Raw genomic sequence first — 18,908 nt, forward strand, 5'->3', positions numbered from 1 at the left:
TCGCGGCCTCTCGACTCGCGCGAGTCGACTCGGCATACCGAGTCGCGCTCGGATACGCTTTACGCGTCCCTATTAGCCGTGCATCTTAGTTCACTCTCCCGGTTTCTTTTCTTCTCGTATATGTGCAATACATATGCGCACGAAGTTCACGTACACGCTGTCGCGTCGCGCTGCGCGTTCCCACCCGCATATCATTAGACCCCCCCGACCTCGAGGATCTTGAAGAGCCGCGCTAAACGTCGTCGGCGACAATGGCGATTACGTAAGACCGATGAGAAGGGCCAACGTGCAACCGACATGTGGTTCACGGTTCTTGATCCCATTAAAAATTGTAATACATTGAGGTAGATCATATCATGGTTAAACTGATTTATCAAAATTTCCATTAAACTGGACTGAATAACAATTCAATAATTTCTAAATTAAACGTACGATTATGTGAGTACCCTAGACTTCTAAATTATAATTTATTTCTAATAATGCAATACACGAGTCACATCTCATTAAAATTTTCAATTTTATAGTACATACATATTGTGCGTACTACTTAAATTATGAATATTGTAATTACAAAAACTATAGTTTATAATTGAATTAAATTATCAAACTTTAATTAAAAAATTTTTAATTTCATGTGACTTAAAATTTTGGGTAAGTGATATGATTAAATATTCGAAAAATATAAATGAATTAAAAGTGAAAAGTATATATATATATTTACAAATAGAATAAATAATTTATATTCATCATGTATAAAAATATTCCACTTGCTATATATAAACTATCGCGTGCCATATTTGAACGGACTCCGGAAGTGTCGGCCTATTTCTGATTTCGGTCGAGTAACCCAAAGGTCAATGTCACCCGGATTTCTCAATTGAAGCTGCAACCTCATTCGATAACGCTAGATTAGATGTGCGCAATTGTAGAAGAGCGGCCAACATTAATGAGAAAATCACAAAAGTTGTGAAAGCTCATCCAATATTAACGAGGAAATTATGAAGATGTAGATAATGCGCGGAATATCTTAAGTGAATCAAGACCGCTCCTTCATTACATAATTATTCCTGATGTAACCGTACAGTACGATAGGGATTATATAAGAAACAATGGAATAAAACTACCCCGGGGAATGAAATTACTTGAGAACAAATATCCGCTAAGACGATAATTTTTTCAGCTTACTGAATTAATCCACTGACCGATAATCGGGAGTTAACTTTATTATTTAATTTGTAAGTCGAAAGGAAATATTCTTATTTTATACCCCTTTTTCAGAGGGATTAAAAATAACAAGTACCCAGAACGAAAATACGTTTGCGTCAAGTTTAGGAGTAATTAAATTTTTAAGAATAGAGAGAGAGAGAGAGAGAGAGAGAGAGAGAGAGAGAGAGAACTTATTTGTTTGACCTCTCAATTCTGAGTAAAACTCAACTCATCGCACGATCTCGTCAAAATAGATCGGTACACTGAGAAAAATATCCGATTAAATATAATCGGATAATCTAATTACATAATAACAAACAGATATACCCGATGAAAAATACGATCGGTTTTAATCAAATTTCATCGGATAAATTTTATCGAATGTATCCATAATTTAATCGGAAAACGTAATCGGAACAATTAACCGTCGGAAACACTGTTTAATAGGTTTACCCGATGAAACTTTTTCTCAGTGTACCAATTAATAAATTGACACGAGCAAAAGGAGCTTGACTCCCCTGACTTCCGCCAATTTCACGCAAATCGCATTCTTGACTGATCGATCGAGCATCGAAGCGCATCCTTTCGGAACGTATGCACGCGTGCACGCGCACGTATCCGTGCCCTCACACACGCATGGTGTTAACAGCTAAGTAGAAGGGGTGGGCCCGTCTTGTCGTCGTCGTCGTCGTCTCAAGAGGGGGAGAACGAGATCGACACGATCCATACGATGTGTGGACTGAAGGAAGAAAAGAGAGACCGATGCAGAGACAGAGAGCAAAAGATAAGGATAGTTGAAGATGTTGAAGAGAAAGAGAGAGAGAGAGAGAGAGAGAGAGAGAGAGAGAGAGAGAGAGAGAGAGAGAGAGAGCCCTCCCAGATGAGTTCTCTCCTCGAGTCTACAATCTGCGGCTCCAGTCTCGCGTCGAGTCCCGTCGCGGCGCATCTTTCCGAGGTCCGTCTCCCTTGGGACCGATCGATTTCGAGCGGACCGAAAGATCGATCGCTGGTCCGCCGGAAATCGAAAGGCGCGTAGGTGTTCTTTTATTCTAATCTTCCCCATTCTTTTTTTTTTTTGGTGACGTGGTTCTTGTACTATACGTTGCTTATCTTCTGGCAATTTAAATTATATATATTAATTATATATTACTGCTTGATAACGCGCGAAGAAATGAAACAGGTAAACTTCGATTTGAAAATAAAGTCTGTTATGAGCGCTTTTTGATAATCAGTGTTTATGTAGTACTTGAATTTAATATTTTATATTTTAAAACATTTAAACGCGTAATCGCAGGAAAATTGGCCGAATGAAATGTTTCGGTTCTTAATCCCCGGTCTCTCGGAGATCTTTTCCGGTTCCGTAGATAGGAAATATTAAGCACCACGTCGCCATTCGTATCATAGATCATCCGCGGTACGAATCGAGGGTTAGTTCGTGTCGCGAATCTGTATTGGGGCTCGATTCGCAGAGTGCTGACCTAAGCGAGCGATTTTTTGAGAATGATCTTTGATCGCGGCTGTCGGCTCGTTCACGCGTGATCGCGTGCGTCGTTGGAGATCACAACGAACACAGTTATAATCGCGATATGCGCGATCGTCGACCAGCCCACGCGCGTGTCGCAGATCTGTTAGCGCGAATATTTGCGAGCGACTCATGCTAGTTATGGAATTATACTAGACTGTCGTTCGTTTAAACAGGTACGTCCGAAAGGGTTTGAGACCTTCTTGACTCGTCGCGACGAAAATTGTGCTTTCCAACAGAAGGAGAATCCTTGTACTTTTTCAAAATATTCCCCTATCTCAAACGAGCTTTTTCGTTCTCGGGGAAAAAAAACTTTCTTCTCGCTGAATCGCGAAGAGATCCGGAACCACTTCGGGAAAAGACAAAGTACGCGACGTAAGAAGTTTTGATCGAGAAAAGTAGATTTTTATTTCTTCAAGAGAACCTTTTTTGTCTTATTCTTATTATGTAACCGAACGAATTTTTCTTGGAAATTTTCGCTTCCTCGCAAAGAGGAGCTCTCAATAGGCTCGATAACGCCGTGGTGGAGACTTTACGAGCTCATTCGCTACGGTGGTGAAACGCTCAAAGCTGAAACGCTCCGCTCGAGGTCCTATCTCAATTCATTCCGCTCGTAATAGGACGCGCGAACAAGGCCTGTTCTTTTTTTCGCGGGAATCGCTTAAGTTTATGGAACTTTAAAGATAGGCTTCAAACGCTGGCCGTGCCTTTGCGTTATGATAACGAGTAGAAGTTGCACGGATGGCGCGCGAATTTGCGGGACAATTCCTTTGCTTCTTTAGTTAAAGCCTCCTTGTTCTTTTGTCTAAAAAAAAAAGAAGCTAGATAGTTCACTCGGATCATCCCTCTAAGAAATAAAAGATGAAAAACATTTCTGTAATAAAAAAAAGTCGCGGTATTTCTATATTTTTAAAACTTTATAAAAAATGTGAAAAATCTACATGCTTCTAGATTATTATTTGTCCAGTTAAAAGAATATTATGAGATATCAAACCTTAAACGTATCGCGGAATTTATAAAATAAATTTTCGATAATCCACGGCGTTAAAATGAAGGTGAATGCATTTTAGTAAAGGGATAAATTATTCGCCGCGACAATGCAAATTTAATCGTAAATTCTCGCTTCTCGCTTCTCGCCAAAACGCAATGGTGGATATTTATATCAGAAGATAGTTGCTTCTATCTCATCGTACTAATTTGGCGCTTCCGGAAAGGCATCACACTCGCGAGCGAATTATCGCATGTTATGTTTCTCGGCGAGAATTCACGCGGTGAAATAGGAAAAGGAGGATGCGTGAGTTTCAGATGAAAATTTTCTTTACAAGCGACATACGTGTGAGTCAAGTAATGCGGACGATTCGAACGTATAAACTTTAAAATAGTAAAATCGAGCGAGCATTTGCCGAGCAGGGGGCTACAGAAGAGCTGTAAATTGTCTTTGTAGACGGATGGAATGATCGCGACGACTTGGAAAAACCCCTTGAGATCGATCAAGGATCATGCGTGTTAGATGCGCAAGTATCGACGAGACCGCGAGTTAAGACGATAATCCAGGATAATTCCGAAGAAGGAATCGGATCAGAGACAAGGAGTCCCTTGCGCAGGATGTTCGCACTGCCATTACTGACAGCCTGGATCGTCCTGGCACCTCAATTCATCCAGGATGGGGTAGCGACGGGGCAACGTTACACCCCGAGTCCGACCCAAGATCTGGACAACACTCTGCAGTCGGCGCCACCCCTCGGGTGAGTATTCGCAATATGATACAAACGGCCGCGAGATCGCGAAACTCTAGCAGACAAATTTCTGACCACTTCCTATTCTAATCACATAGGATGCGGTGACCAAATTCGGATCGGGTGGTCAATTCTGCACCTTACGCTACAGTGAAGATGCTAAAAGTGAGTAGCCTTGTCTCTTTCTAACTGTCCTCTCAAAAAGAGACAAAGCCACTCGCTTTTAGCATTTTCACTACGTTGCAAGACACAGAATTGACCCACGCAGATCAACAATTTGATGAGTCGCTAATAAGCGACATAAAAACACGTAGCTTATTAGCGACCGATCCAATTTTTTATCCATATTTGGTATCTAATCCGAATTTGATCACCTTATCATAGTCAACACAGCCAGAGAACGCGTACATTGTCGATCACTCTGGGGGAAAAAAAAGACAGCTAGCAACCCATTTTGGGGCCCGCAATTAGTAATCGAATTATTTGTATTTGTCCGTAACACACTCTGATCTTTCACGAATTTTACCCAGCGTAACTAAAAATCGCAATTATAGCTATTCTATCTATACCCAAGATTTTAAAGTAATACTAATCAATTCTCCCAATTAGTTCTGTCGATATTCAGTAACGCAAAGATCATTTTCACTTAAGAGGCACTAATCGAAATGTTAAGTTGCTTAACTACGGAAAAACCGGTCAAAATTTTTCCCAGAGTAAAGTGTTACGAACAATCCAAATAATTCGATTGCCAATTGCGGGCCCCGAAATGTGTTGCTGTCTTTTCTTTCCCGGAGTAGGCACCTCATACTCGAAATGGTGTCGCGAACCAGGAAATAAGTATTTAAAAAACCAGGCAACATTTCAGGATGAGATAATTACAGGCGAGAGAAGCTGTCTCGGTACAATGACGAAATGCCATATATTCCAACGTCCTTGGCGAACCACGGTCGGTCACTTAAAGAGATTAAATCGTCCCAACTGAGAACGCGAGAGGCTCTCGTAACAACGCGGCACTTATTTCGCTAACAGCGCGGATCTCTCGAGAATGATCCCGATCATTTCCTCGCGCGACCACCGTCCTCGTGAGTTAAATGACGCGATAACACCTAATTGGGTTATCGGAGTGTTACGTTATACGCGGCGCGCATGAATTCTGCCTAAGTAGCGCCCGTTTCTTTTTTTTCACAACAAGAGTCAAGTCGCGCCGATAAAGTTCTGCACTTGCGCTATTTTCGCGATTCGCGCGCCTCCGGCTTCGCCGCGACGATGTTTTCGCGGCCGCGCGGAAAGCAGACGAGATAATAAACGGGATTAACCACAAACGCGCGCGCGCGCGCACGTCCAGCCATTGCGGTCAATTGACAACAGTATGCGCGGAAATATTTTTCTCCGCGTGCGTGCCAAGCGCGATTTGTCCAGCTTCCTCCGGAAATTTTTCGCGGCTTCCACGTCTCGTGGAATGAAATTTCGGAAATTGGCGAGGTTATCGAAACGCGCAAATGAAACACGCGCGCACGTATGCTGCGCGCTGATCTGATAGGAATCCCAAGGCGAAAATCTGTATTATGCAGATGCTCAAAAGATAAGCGTAGTATTTACACTTGTAGCATTTAAATGTATTAAGAAGGTGCTCCGAGAGCTGCTTTTCGCAAAAATGACTTTGGAGCACGTTGTTCTCTTGGGAAAATTTACTTTAAATGAAATTAAAGTTTTTAAAAGTAATCTTTCAAATCTACGAGTTTATTTAAGGAAGTTAAAAGTTTACTTACGAAATTTCAGAGTAATTTTGGACACTTTCCCGTAAGAAGAAAACCGCGCGCGGTATTACAAATTATATAATACGCTTTCCACAATTCTTAAAGTTTTCTTTTGACTTCTTAAAGTAAGTTAGAAGTTTACCTTAAATCAAGGTTTAAAGCGTCCAAATTTACTTTTCATATTTCTTATCCCAGGTCCACAATCTTGTTTTAAGTAAGCTGTAAGTATTAAGCCGTAAGAAATTAACCAATTACAGGCATTTATTCCCCTCACTCTCACCTGTGACTGGTTAATTTCTTACGGCCGAAGGCTTACAGCTTACTTAAAGCAAGACTGTGGACCAGGGGTTATTTTTCTAAAGTAAAATTTTAACGTTTTCTGAGGTATATTTTCCCGAGGGACGATACGTCCGGCCGCAACTCACGGGCCGATTATAATTTGGGCATTGAGAATATATGACGCAGGGCATTCGAAAGGGGGGAAACAACAAAAAGAAATCGAGCATAAGTCGTATTTAACGATGGCTTATATGACTTAGATTTTCGCCTCGGGATGCGTTGAGAGAGAAGATTGCATGCTTGCATAATTGTGCGAATCGTCGCAGCTTTAATCCGCGTGGGAATATCTGCAGATCTAGCTCCATGAAATAATCTCATGGCTAGTTTCGACACTAATTTCCATTACTAATTTTATCATTATAATATACCGTAACTGGATGGATACTAATCTCATCCGCGCTCGGACAGAAATTAATCCGCTTACGACACACGAGCGGCAAGTTGCGTGCCGCTGCAAAATCATTCAACTCATTCGTTATTTGGTTACCGCTCGCCCGCCCCCTCCACGCCCCCTCGCCGCGTAACGGCAACGCGTTTAATTTGCATTGCTTTTCGCGCCGTGTGACACAGGCTTTAGAAATTATAATCTCGCCGGCGGGAGTCGGGATATGAATAAGCTCGCTACATTATCTTTACATTTAGAGGAATACAAATGATAAATGACAAAGTTCAACGATTGTAGGGCACCCGTTATCTGTTGTTCGCGCTGATTACGCGTTTTACGATTCCTTCGCGTGTTCGTTGAGGCGCGACAAATATCGTTCCAGTTTGGCTCTCGCACCTTCTTCTCGCCAGCACAGCGCCGACGGTTTAAGCATTTTTCTCGCGTGTTTTGGATGCGACGATCAAATTCCAACCGGGCGCCGACGATGAGATGGCAATACGGTCGACTAAAGACTCCCCCTTCCCCCCCCCCCCCCTCGGAATTGCAGCTAATTGACGTTATGGTATTAATAACGCTCTTAAATGTCGCCGGTTAAGTAACGCTACCTAAACAATGCTTTTAATTGCCTCTGACGGAACGCCCGTTAATACGTCTGCATTAGCGAGGAGCTCGTTTAACCCTTCCGGCCGCGCACGTTCCCTTTGTCGGAACGTTCGGTCGCGGTTTAAATTGTTTGGAAATTAAAAAGATATTTTTCATTGATACTTCAGAGCTTTTCAATGTAAGTGCTTGCTGCTCTTCTAATTCATAAGTCGCGGCTCAAATAGCTTGCGGCTTCTTGTAACTAATACTTTCTAATTTGCACTTTGGCCTACGAATAAATCAAAATACTCGTAACTCGCACAATTTGGAGCCGGCGTCGTGAGTGGCGCGAAACACTTGAAGATTTGTTCGTCGAAAGTTTTTAAACGTTTTGCGCCTCGTGCCTGAAAGACGGGTCATAAAACGGTCGCGCGAGACGATCGTCAGGGGTTCAATTCTGTATCTTGCAACGTAGTGAAAATGCTAAAAGTGAGCGGCTTTGATTGTTGAAGACAAGGCTACTCACTTTTAACATTTTCACTATACCCTTGGGAAAATATACCTTAAGGATCGTCTACAATAGATGAAGTAAGCCTGGTGTAAGAAGTAGGAGTAAAGAAATGAATTATTTCCACTTCTTCTCCTACTTCAGCTCTGACGCTTACTCTCGGCGAATTAGAGCGCAGTTCTACCAGTGCTATAAATATTTTAAAAAGTTATTCCTGTACTTTAGCTTTTACACTGATAGGTAAAGGTTATATTTTCTTCTTACTGCTTACTTCCGATGTAGACGGTCTTTTAGAAAACCTGAAAATTTTATTTTAGAAAAATAAATAATATGGAAAGTGGACACTGTGAACTTTTATTTGAGGTAAACTTCAAACTTACTTTAAGAATTCAAAAGAAAACTTTAAGAATTGTGAAAAGCATGTGACATAATTTGTAATTACACTTGCGGTTTTCTTCTTACGAGAAAGTGCTATGCCGCGCGGCCCTCTAGTGAGAACTTCGACCAACTCAGCTATCTAAAATTTTCTTCGAGTGTCCAAAATCACTCTAAAATTTCTGAAGTAAACTTTTAACTTCTTTGTGTAAACTTTTTGATTTGAAAGATTACTTTTAGAAACTTTGAGTTCACTTGAAGTAAATTTTCCCAGAGGTAGTGCAAGACCCAGAATTGACCACCTGGACGCGAAGCGAAATTGGATTAGAAAATCCGAGTGTCGCGTTAAAATCGCTGAGATACAGGTTCGGTAAACGTGTAAACTGTTATCGAGGAGCACAGGCCAGGCGCTTCCTTCTCTTCCGTGCGAGTTGCAGCAGCAGCAGCTGCATTATCCGGTTGATAAACGCCGCGTCTCCACGTTAATTAATTAACAGCGCCGAGATGGAATGCGGACGAGCGGGCGCGATAAGCGGCGCGGGGGGCACCCCGGAATACGGAGCGCACATTTCGCGGCACCGGTTTTTATCGGCGCCGCGAGAGATGACCCGTTCACCATCGTCCGGTCTATGAGCGTCTATATGAGCGTATTGCGCCGGCGATTCATCATTCCGCCGAATGACGAATGGTACCCTCGCCGGCAGCCCCGACGTGCCGTTCGTCGTCGTCCCGATCGTCACCGATAACGCCGGGCGAGCCGCGCGAATGATCGACCGCGTAATCCGCGAAAAAGAAGGCTCCACCGTCTGGGACGTGGACGCGCTGGTGCGCGACCGGCGAAGAAATATCGCTGGACATTATAATGGAACAATGCTATCGGAGATAACGTTGCCGCAGCAAATCTGAAGCGTCCATCCATTCTTCCCACCCCTCTCTTCAACCCTCTCCCGTGTGTGTTTTTTTTAGCGTCGCTCAATTTTACATGCGCATAGCGTGGCGTACGTTCTTAGACGCGGGCGTTTGCAAGATTGAAATCCGTAGATAAGAGGACCGCGTTGCGCATCATTTGCACGATCCGCCGGGAGGACAGATCGGACGCCGACGTCGCTCTCGTTTAATGGGACAACGTGAAAAATAGGATACAGGGTCGGTTTTAAGTCTAACGGGATCGCCACTTAAAATTATCCACGGTTAGTTCCAAGTACTTAGACTGATTTAAGCCGCGTATTACGCGACGCCGGCGGCAGGAAGTGAAGTAGCAAGTCCTAGGGATGTAAAGGCGGTTAGCATTAGAGCCGCTATCGCAACCTTTAGCGCAACTCCGTGACAAGGCGCCGTTCATATTTTATCGATGTCTACGCGGAGAGAATTTTCTCTCAAAATTTACCCTGAAAATCACGTAATCGTGGGACATTGCATTTTGAAGAATTTTATGAGAGTTTTTTTACTAATAAAATGCATGATAAAATTTCAAAAAATTCTCATAAAGTTCAAAATACCACGATGTCCCACGATTACATAATTTTCAGGGTAAATTTTAAAAGAAAATTCTCTCCGCGTGTTGAACGTTTTCAACGAAAAAGAGAGAGAGAGAAAAGAGGAGAAAACGGTATCGATAATAAAAAAAAAGTCCTCAGTGCCAGTCCAGTGGATGATCCACTTGAGTTCTTTATAGTCTCAAGATTTACCTTGGCACCTTTTACGTTTACCATATTTTTTCTCGCTCCCCTGATATTATCTCCGTTCGCCTTGAGCTTTCGAACATGAGACATTCATATTTCAACACCCGCAGGCGCTGATCCTCGAGAAAATCTTGTTACACGAGTGTACAGGAAGCGATGTCGAAGTAATGAAGCTGTCAGCAACCTCAGGTTGTTAAACCTAACCGACATGCACTATGTAATGATAAGCAGCGCGTCGCGCACCAAGCTGCTTTTCTGTCGCTCATCGCGCCGACTAATTTTGATTTAGAGCGTAATTTAAGATCGTTACTGTCCGCGCGATCGCAGCGCAATAATTCCCGACGCGAGGAGACAAATGATTACGGCGAGCCGGGATTGCGACGCCCTAGGCAATGTCCCACAACCCGGAAGTATTCCGGGGGTACCCGAGTTTCGCGCTGCTGAGACTGAAGGGTTTCAAGGCTCCAACCCAGTAAGAAATGATTCGTCGGTCGACATCGATCGACGAGTCCTTTCTCGCTGGGAAGGGATCTTACAAGGGGAGGACACGCGGTGCCCCTCGCCAATTTAAGCGGCGATTTTTCCATAAGTAGTCCTCGATAAGGAAGAGATTTTGTGAAAGTATGAAAAAAAAATGTTAAAGGTTTTCCAGCAGGAAACTTAACACTTTGCGACGTGCGGCACTTCAAGTGACTGCGTGGCTTATTGTTGGAGAGGAGTCGTCGAGGAGCTCGACAGGACCAGCTTAGGATCGCGACATCGACGCCCGATGTGTCTTCTCGCGCGATGTAACTGCCGTCGTGTCGCAATAATACGTGTCGCGACCAATTGCACTTGTGACACAACGCTCGTCTAAGGGGACCGCGAACAATTGCCCGGGCCGCGCTTTTTGCGATGGCGATCCCTCGCGCGTGTAACGCTATTGTTTGTTTGCCCCTAATCGCGATGGGAAAGCGCGACTGCTTTTGATCGCCTTAATTTTAATGGCCCGCGATTCGCGCCATTCGTTTAGGAGCCACTGTAGTTTCCAATTGAACACTCTCGCAAGAGCAGTTAATCATCCGCATTAATTAGCTCTATGTTATCCATACGCTAGTCACTTATACGGCTCCACTAACACACTATTGATTCATTAGAGATGATAACAAGTGATAAAAGAATTAATTACAAAAATATTACATTGATATCCGACAAAATGATATATTTAATCAAGTTGACACTCTCGCGGCATTTCGGAGCGGCTCTTGGGGAAAATGATAACACGAGAGATCCGCTGGACAAAGGAAATTAGGATAAATAAACTCGAGTGAGATTCTGTAGGCCGAAAATATTACAATTATTTAAAATTACGAAGTACGAGGGAAGCGTGGAGAAAACGGGGCTCGCGTTTCCGCGCGGAGAGACGGAGCGCGCGAGTGCGGAGAGATCTTCAAATAAAGATATCGGCGCGAGAGATGAACGCACGTTGCGCATTGATTTCAGGGCTCGTTAGGACACGCTATCATTACAGGCGGGTGTTAAAATTACACCCCACCGACACGGTTAACGGCGCGCCACGTGTTGATCGGCGTGCGATCGGACACCGCGATACAAGGTTCGACGGTGGACCAATAATCACCCAAGGAGCGTCCATTTGCATACAGATTGGATTAAAGCTTTCGGCTGGGAGATGATGGCCGACCTCGTGTAATTCCGCCGCCAATTATCGTTATTATTATTATTACCAGTCGAACGCGAGCTTCGCTATAATCTTCCAATTAACGACGCGTATCAAAGTTAGTCATCTCGTCGATTTCGAACGTTTGCCGTGACGACAACCGGCGTTTTAACGGGACTTCAGCGTCGTCGACGAAACGATAATAACCCTAGTAGCACAATATATTGGCGCAATATTGGGCAGTAATGTACACCCGGCATTCCCAATATTGGTCCAACATTGTAAGATGAACGCCTTCTCTTATTTAGCCAATATGTCTATTTAGCAATATTGGTCTAATATTGTATCGATATTAGACCAATGTTCTTATTGCATTGTTAAATATTGGCTAATGCATTTCTAATATAGATCTAATATTATACAATTATTATCGTGCAATATTTACGTTCATCCCATGGCCAATATTGGCTTTACGTTGGACAATTATAACCAACATTGGAGCAACGCTTAGCCAATGCACTGTGCTACTAGGGAAGAGTAAAATACAAAGTGAGGCGGACTAAGCGCACGGGGGTGAGAGAGATTTACTCTTAAATGAGCTCGGGGGGGGGGGGAGACAGTTGAGCTCTTTATGACATCAAATTACCGAAATGGCGGCCACCTTTCTTTCTCAAAGTCACGAGCGCGCGAGATCGTTCACCGACGTAATCGCGTGTAAACATCCGTCAGGTATATACACCCGGAGCAGTTAGTGGGCCACTGTTTGAGCAAGATTGCTTCATCACGCGGGCACGGGTTTAAATATCGCCCTTACAAACGCCCGGCATGTAATGCCCCTGCCTGCGGAGATGATGCGCGCCAGGCGTGTAGCGCGTATGTCAGAAGTCGCGGAGGAGACGCGCGAAAAGGAAGAGCGCGAGAGATGCTGGACACGCGAGTGCATTAATCTCCCTCGTGCCGGCGTGACGAGGGGCGCGCGGGACCATGTTGCCGCGTCGGGCACCCGCTGACGCTCGAAGGGCACGCGAGGGAATGCAAAGGCCGGGCCGGTTGGCAGCGGGAGAAACCTCCGTGATCTCGAGGGATCTTAAAGTCGCGGAATCTCGGATTTTATCTCCGGGCGTACGAACGTATACTGTTTATCGGAACTCGGGTATCCCAGCGGAACGTCCGTGCGCGATAAAATTTCAGAGGAGGTTTCTCCCTCAGGTCGAAGAATCGTCGGATCAACGGAACTCGGGTGTCCCAGCGGAACGTCCGGGCGCGATAGAATGTCGGAGGACGCCTATCCCTTCGGTCGAAGAATCGTCGAATCGACGGAACTCGGGGTTCAAAGTCCTCCGGATCCACCGCGTCCCTACGAGCCGTGTTTATAGATAACGATCGCGTTATCGCCGCGTGATAAAAAATGGCGTGACGTGAGAAAGCCGGCAGTGCTCTAGCGATTGCGATTGCGGGCGTCGAGGGGCCGTAGTGGCGGCGTTTAAAGCCGGCCGCGGTTAGGAAGGCAGCTGACGTTAATTACGGGGCGCCAGATGTGAATGGCCGCCTTGTTCCGAGGTGGTACTCCGGCTCTCTTCCCATTCTTCATTTTCTTTTTCTTTATCTCTCTCGTTTTTCACTCCTCCCTTCTTGCGCGTGCCACGATGCCGCGGAAACGCCGCGTTTCCGCCTGCGGCCTCTTCAGGCTGGCGCCATAGAGAACGACCTCGTGACTTAGGATTAATCGCCGCTTCCACAACTTCGGAAACTAACGAAGGGACTATTTGCAATTTGAGAAAATTCATAAATTTGGATTGTGAAAAATTAGTATTTTACACTACATTAGTATTTTCTTTAAAAAAAAGTCTGTGTTTCTCAATCTCGAATATAATAATGGTCTCGACTGAATCCCACATTTATATATTTCTTTTTACAAAATCGCCTACACGTGCACGTGGAAATTGAAATAAACATGTTAAAACTACTTCTAGGCCGAACGTGTGCAGATCGAGGTCCAAAAATTACTGCTGCCCGGGATGGTCGAAGAAACTAGAAACGGGCCTGTGCGTCATTCGTAAGTAAAAGCACTAATAGAATTTTATTAATGCTTTTTTTTATTAAAATTCCAAGTAATATATGGTATAATTACTTTTAAAGTAATTATCACAACGGCGATACAATGGCAAAACGCGGAAGAGACTAATTGTGAGATCAAAACTCAGTAAAGAAATAAGTTTTGCTCGTAGGTTAAATTTTTAAAAGGCAAGCATACAATTTTATTCCTCCTTAAATCTTGTGATAGATAAAGGGATTATTGAATCGTAATTAAATTAACCTAACAACTAAAAGAAATAGTATTTAAAATATATAGTAGGTTGAACAACGTAATAAAAAGCCACTACTGACAATAAAGCAAACAACCGCACGCGATCCAGGACATAACAACCCATATCCTTACGATCCTGACGCAATCGGACCACCCGCGAGATATTTGCAGAATGGAAAGCGGTTATTAATATCGGGCGAGAGGAACCACCTATCATTATCGATACTGCCCAGGAATGATAACGATCGATGCAATTACGTAACGGACAAATGGGCATTTATGCGACACGAACGGTCGCCTCGAATAAAACTGGTTTAATGACCTGTTATGCGCTTCCTGTTGATCGCATTGTCTTGTAATGTGGCCGCACTTCGCTCGTGATCTGCATTTCGGTCCTTACAATTTCCGGGTGTCTGACAATGTTATTGATGGCGTAATTGCTATTTCATAACGTTTCGTGTTATTCCGATGTCGCCTTTCAATTAAAATTAGCTATTATGAATCCACATTGCTATAATGTAACTTTTAAGTACAACAATAAAAATAAAAATGATGCGTCTCTCTTTCTTGCTTACGTGAAAATTTATAAACGAAAAACAGTCTGAATTTTCGGCTCCTTAATATTTTTCACGATTGATAAAGTTTCTCTATCGAAAGAGGGAAAAAGAAAGTAGTAATAATGCAAAACAATGCAATATCGAAGACCCTCAAATTTAAATCAAGCTTGAAAATTTTAAATACTAACTTTTAAATACTGTTCTTATTTTAGCGATTTGCGCAAGACGCTGCGGCTCTCTTGGAAGATGCATAAGACCCAATATCTGTTTATGTGAAGGCGGTGTCGTCGCTTCCGCCTGTGGCAACGGCCAAAGCAAAGGTGAGATATTCCGCACTTTGCTGGATCAATCTTTTCATAAAATTGTCACTCTTGAGTAGTTTTTAAAACAACTGACTTGTTGAAACTAAGACCTGTTATTCAACAAATATGTTCATAACAGTCATCACCCACGAGACTGGAAGTGGCGGCGATCGCGGCGAGACCGGCAGATGTAAGGTCCATTGTATAAACGGAAACTGTGTCGATGGCCGATGCCAGTGTCGCAGCGGATACCAGGGAGAATTTTGCAACGAACGTAAGTGAATTGGCGTAGACTAAATTGAAATTTAGGACATTTACACACGCCGAAAAGAAGAATGGGAATAAAAGAAATACTTTCGTAAAAATAACTAATCGAAAATGATTTTTTCAATTAGCAATTTGTCGCGAGCCCTGCTTGAATCAAGGAAGATGCATCGGTCCAGATCGCTGCGCCTGCATCTACGGTTACACCGGAAGACGTTGCGAGACCGATTACAGGTAAGATAATAAACGTATCTCCGTATTGCTCCGGGTGTTAATTTCGCGGTGTACCTTTCAGGACCGGACCTTGCTTCACCAAAGTAAAAAACGGCCAGTGCTTGGCGAGCCTGCAAGGGGTGGTTTGCACGCGACAGTTGTGCTGTGCCACCGTGGGCAAGGGCTGGGGCCACCCCTGTGAGAAGTGCCCGGCCAGATTGGATTGTGAATTAGGTTATTTAAAGACCAACCAGGGACAATGCGTCGGTAGGTTAACTTCCAATTAACTTGTAATTCTCGACGTATCATTTTTAGACATTCGCTTAATCAATGAACGGTGTAATTCGACGCAAAAACGTTAGAATTACTAGAATAAAAAGCAGATTATATATAAATTATACCTGTACTAAAATAAATATAACTTCTCACGATGTCTTTAGATATCAACGAGTGCGACGCGATTCCCGGGCTTTGCCAGGGTGGCAAGTGCCTCAACACTCCCGGCTCATTCACCTGCGAGTGTCCCGTGGGACAAGCGAGGGATCCCGAGACCAACGAGTGCAAGGACAGGGACGAGTGTCAGGAGGAAGGCATCTGTGCGGACGGCCGATGCATAAACACCAATGGCGGTTATTACTGCCACTGCAATCCGGGATTCATACAGAGCCAGGATCGCAAATTCTGCATCGGTGACTAAATTATTATCACGAGAGTGCTATCGCGGATATCGTGCTTGAATATCATAATAAAAGTCGTAATTTTATATCGTCTCTGCTATTACCAAGTCGTTTTACGCTTTCGCGAAATTTCTCGACTTGAATTCTCTCGCGCCTTCTTACTGTTTTCTTAATTGACGATTGATTATTGTTCATCAGATGGCAGGCAGGGATTGTGTTATACAGCGGTGAACCGTAACGGACAGTGCAGGAATCGGCTTGCGATGCGACTGAGTAAAAAGGATTGTTGCTGCGGCAAGAACATGGGTCGAGGATGGGGCGACGAGTGTTTTATCTGCCCCAATCCTGGCAGTGGTATGTACACGCTTTCAGAAAGGCAGATCGCGCGAAACGATACATTTTCGTAATTTTTGACGGTGCTCGCACAATTTAAATTAATTTGATCGTATTAAATAAAAGTGGACTTTGTCGATTTACGAAATTTCGAAGATAACCCGGTCTCGATTCGCCCGAACGCAAGCGAGCATGCAGAAAAATTCTTTTAACGAGGAGACGCGCGAAACGAAACGAAAAACAACTGGACCCCCGCGTGAAAAATCGACTAAATGCGAGCGGCTACAGCGACTGACAATTCTACAGGATCCACGTTATTACTCAATTGTAGACGATTACAACAGGCTTTGCTCGCAACAGCAGCCGTTCACCGAGGTGAACGAGTGCGCGCTGCGGCCGGACATCTGCGGCGACGGGAAGTGCATCGACACCAAGGAGGGCTACGAGTGCGAGTGCTATCCGGGTTTCACGAGGAAGCCCGGCGGTAGATGCGAGGACGTGGACGAGTGCCAGTTGGATTACTGCCAGGGTGGAGTCTGTCGCAATTATCCTGGCAGCTTCGCCTGCGACTGCCCACCTGGCTTCGTTGTTTCCGGCGAGGGCAGATATTGCACCGGTAAGACCACTAATTTCAATCCTTTTTCGACGAAGTAACAGCAGCGCTAATAATGATAAAAGCACCAACATATAATGACGTCAAGTACAATAACAATAGAGTAGTTGTATCAAGAAAAATTTTTTTAAGTATTGGTGATAAGATAATCAGTAGAGAAAAGTCCCCTATTATGAGCTCGTGGAGTTTCTGCTAAATTCATAGACATCATCTGTTGGTGATTGAATTTGGACGTTGAAAACCTGCTGTCTCATATTAGAATCCTATTTCATAATAGAGGGCCTTCCTCTAAGAGGACTTTCCTCTATGTACGAGGCTTGACGCGGAAAAATATCTTTTCAGACCACGACGAATGTCAAGATACAGGCATGTGCACCAACGGACATTGCATCAACATGAACGGATCCTTCAAATGCAAATGCAACGATGGTTACACGCTATCGCCGACGAGAAATACCTGCATAGGTAAGGAACGTGAAGTTATAAATATATTACACGCGTATAAGATATTTCGCAAGAGTCTAGGAACAGTTGCGCCATCATTCGACCGAGCTTTCTATTTGTTTCAGACATTAACGAGTGTGTAGAAAATCCGAGGATCTGCCTGAACGGCCGCTGCGAGAACACGCCAGGGTCCTATCATTGTATCTGTCAATCAGGCTTTACTCCTTCGAGGGACAATACGTTCTGCGTGGACATGGACGAATGCTCTACCAGTGGAATGTGCGAGAATGGCAAGTGCGTCAACATGGAGGGCTCCTTCAAGTGCGTGTGCGACTCCGGCTTCAGGATCGGTCCCGACCTAAGCCACTGCATCGGTATTGATCTCATTAAGCGACTGACAACTTCGACACAATCGCGAAAATAAGGCCCTAGATTTTTACAGTTAATCTGGATTTTCGATATTTCAACGATCTAACGTTCGAGAAGTTTAATTGAAATATTTGAACCCTGCAAGGGATTTTTTAGCGACGACAAGTGATATTGTTTGATTTGCTTCGACTGTTAAGATAGAATTAAACGCGCGAAAAGGATACAAATCATGATTTATAATCGCTTAATGTTATTTGTTCTGCAAGATATCGACGAATGTGTAAATTTACCGTGCCAAAATGGACGTTGCATCAACACGGCAGGTAGTTTTCGGTGTGAGTGTCATCCGGGATTCAATCTGGGTCTTGACGGAAGGTCCTGTTTAGGTTCGTATGAGATTATTGTCTGTTCTCAGTATGATATACAAAATAGAAAATAAATAAGCAAAATAAGCTATCAAATACTCTTTGAGTAAAAAATTGTGTCCAATAATGAAGCATTTATTAAATTAAAATTTAAATCTTATTTCTGTCTCGATTGCATTTTAGATACTTTTGCGATTAAGTCTTGCGCTAAATGTTCTTCAAAGCAAGATTAACGTCAATTTATCAAGAAATGACAGAAGAAAGCTACAACGTTATTTATAGAATGTTTCCTTCGATCTTGTACAACTTAATTTAATTAAATAACTCAATATTTGATTGTTTAATGAAAAATTAAATTTCTATCGGATGACTTCGCGCTGATCAGATACGAGAAGAGATCTGTGCTATTCGCAGTACAGAGACGGCCAATGCTCCAACCCGACGTCCACCGCCGTGACAAAGTCCAGTTGTTGCTGCTGCACGGTGATCCTGGGTCAGCCGCTGGGCTGGGGTAGCACGTGCCAGCCTTGCCCGCTTCCGGGCACCTCGGAATTCGAAGCCTTATGTCCGCACGGCGCCGGGATGACTTATAACGGTGACGGTAAGACATCGTAATAGATTTTTGCTTGAAAATCCGATATTCTTAAAACTATCAGTTTTTATATTTACAAAACACGAATATTGTAGCAGTTATCTGACATACAATTCTTTTTC

General features: G+C 43.7%; 1 protein-coding gene across 3 annotated transcripts in view; it reads left to right on the forward strand.

Moving 5' to 3' along the window:
• The first annotated feature begins 2,153 nt into the window (after nt 1-2,153).
• Nucleotides 2,154-18,908, forward strand: part of LOC105567435 (fibrillin-2-like) — a 30,682-nt gene continuing 13,927 nt past the window's right edge. For 2 of the 3 annotated variants that reach the window (XM_012022304.1, XM_012022306.1), the window contains exons 1-14: nt 2,444-2,904; nt 4,173-4,473; nt 13,723-13,805; nt 14,827-14,934; nt 15,056-15,190; nt 15,312-15,414; nt 15,476-15,660; nt 15,834-16,082; nt 16,269-16,424; nt 16,735-17,019; nt 17,359-17,481; nt 17,586-17,834; nt 18,096-18,215; nt 18,580-18,795. In XM_012022304.1, coding sequence (XP_011877694.1) covers nt 4,334-4,473; nt 13,723-13,805; nt 14,827-14,934; nt 15,056-15,190; nt 15,312-15,414; nt 15,476-15,660; nt 15,834-16,082; nt 16,269-16,424; nt 16,735-17,019; nt 17,359-17,481; nt 17,586-17,834; nt 18,096-18,215; nt 18,580-18,795 — 2,152 coding nt within the window. In that variant the 5' untranslated portion in view covers nt 2,444-2,904; nt 4,173-4,333. Of the gene's footprint in view, nt 2,239-2,443; nt 2,905-4,172; nt 4,474-13,722; nt 13,806-14,826; nt 14,935-15,055; nt 15,191-15,311; nt 15,415-15,475; nt 15,661-15,833; nt 16,083-16,268; nt 16,425-16,734; nt 17,020-17,358; nt 17,482-17,585; nt 17,835-18,095; nt 18,216-18,579; nt 18,796-18,908 lie in introns of those variants that run through there. The other variant, XM_012022305.1, reaches the window with a different exon arrangement.

Source organism: Vollenhovia emeryi, unplaced genomic scaffold (assembly GCF_000949405.1).
Source record: "Vollenhovia emeryi isolate VEMERY1.0 unplaced genomic scaffold, V.emery_V1.0 DF939137.1, whole genome shotgun sequence".
Lineage (NCBI taxonomy): Eukaryota > Metazoa > Arthropoda > Insecta > Hymenoptera > Formicidae > Vollenhovia > Vollenhovia emeryi.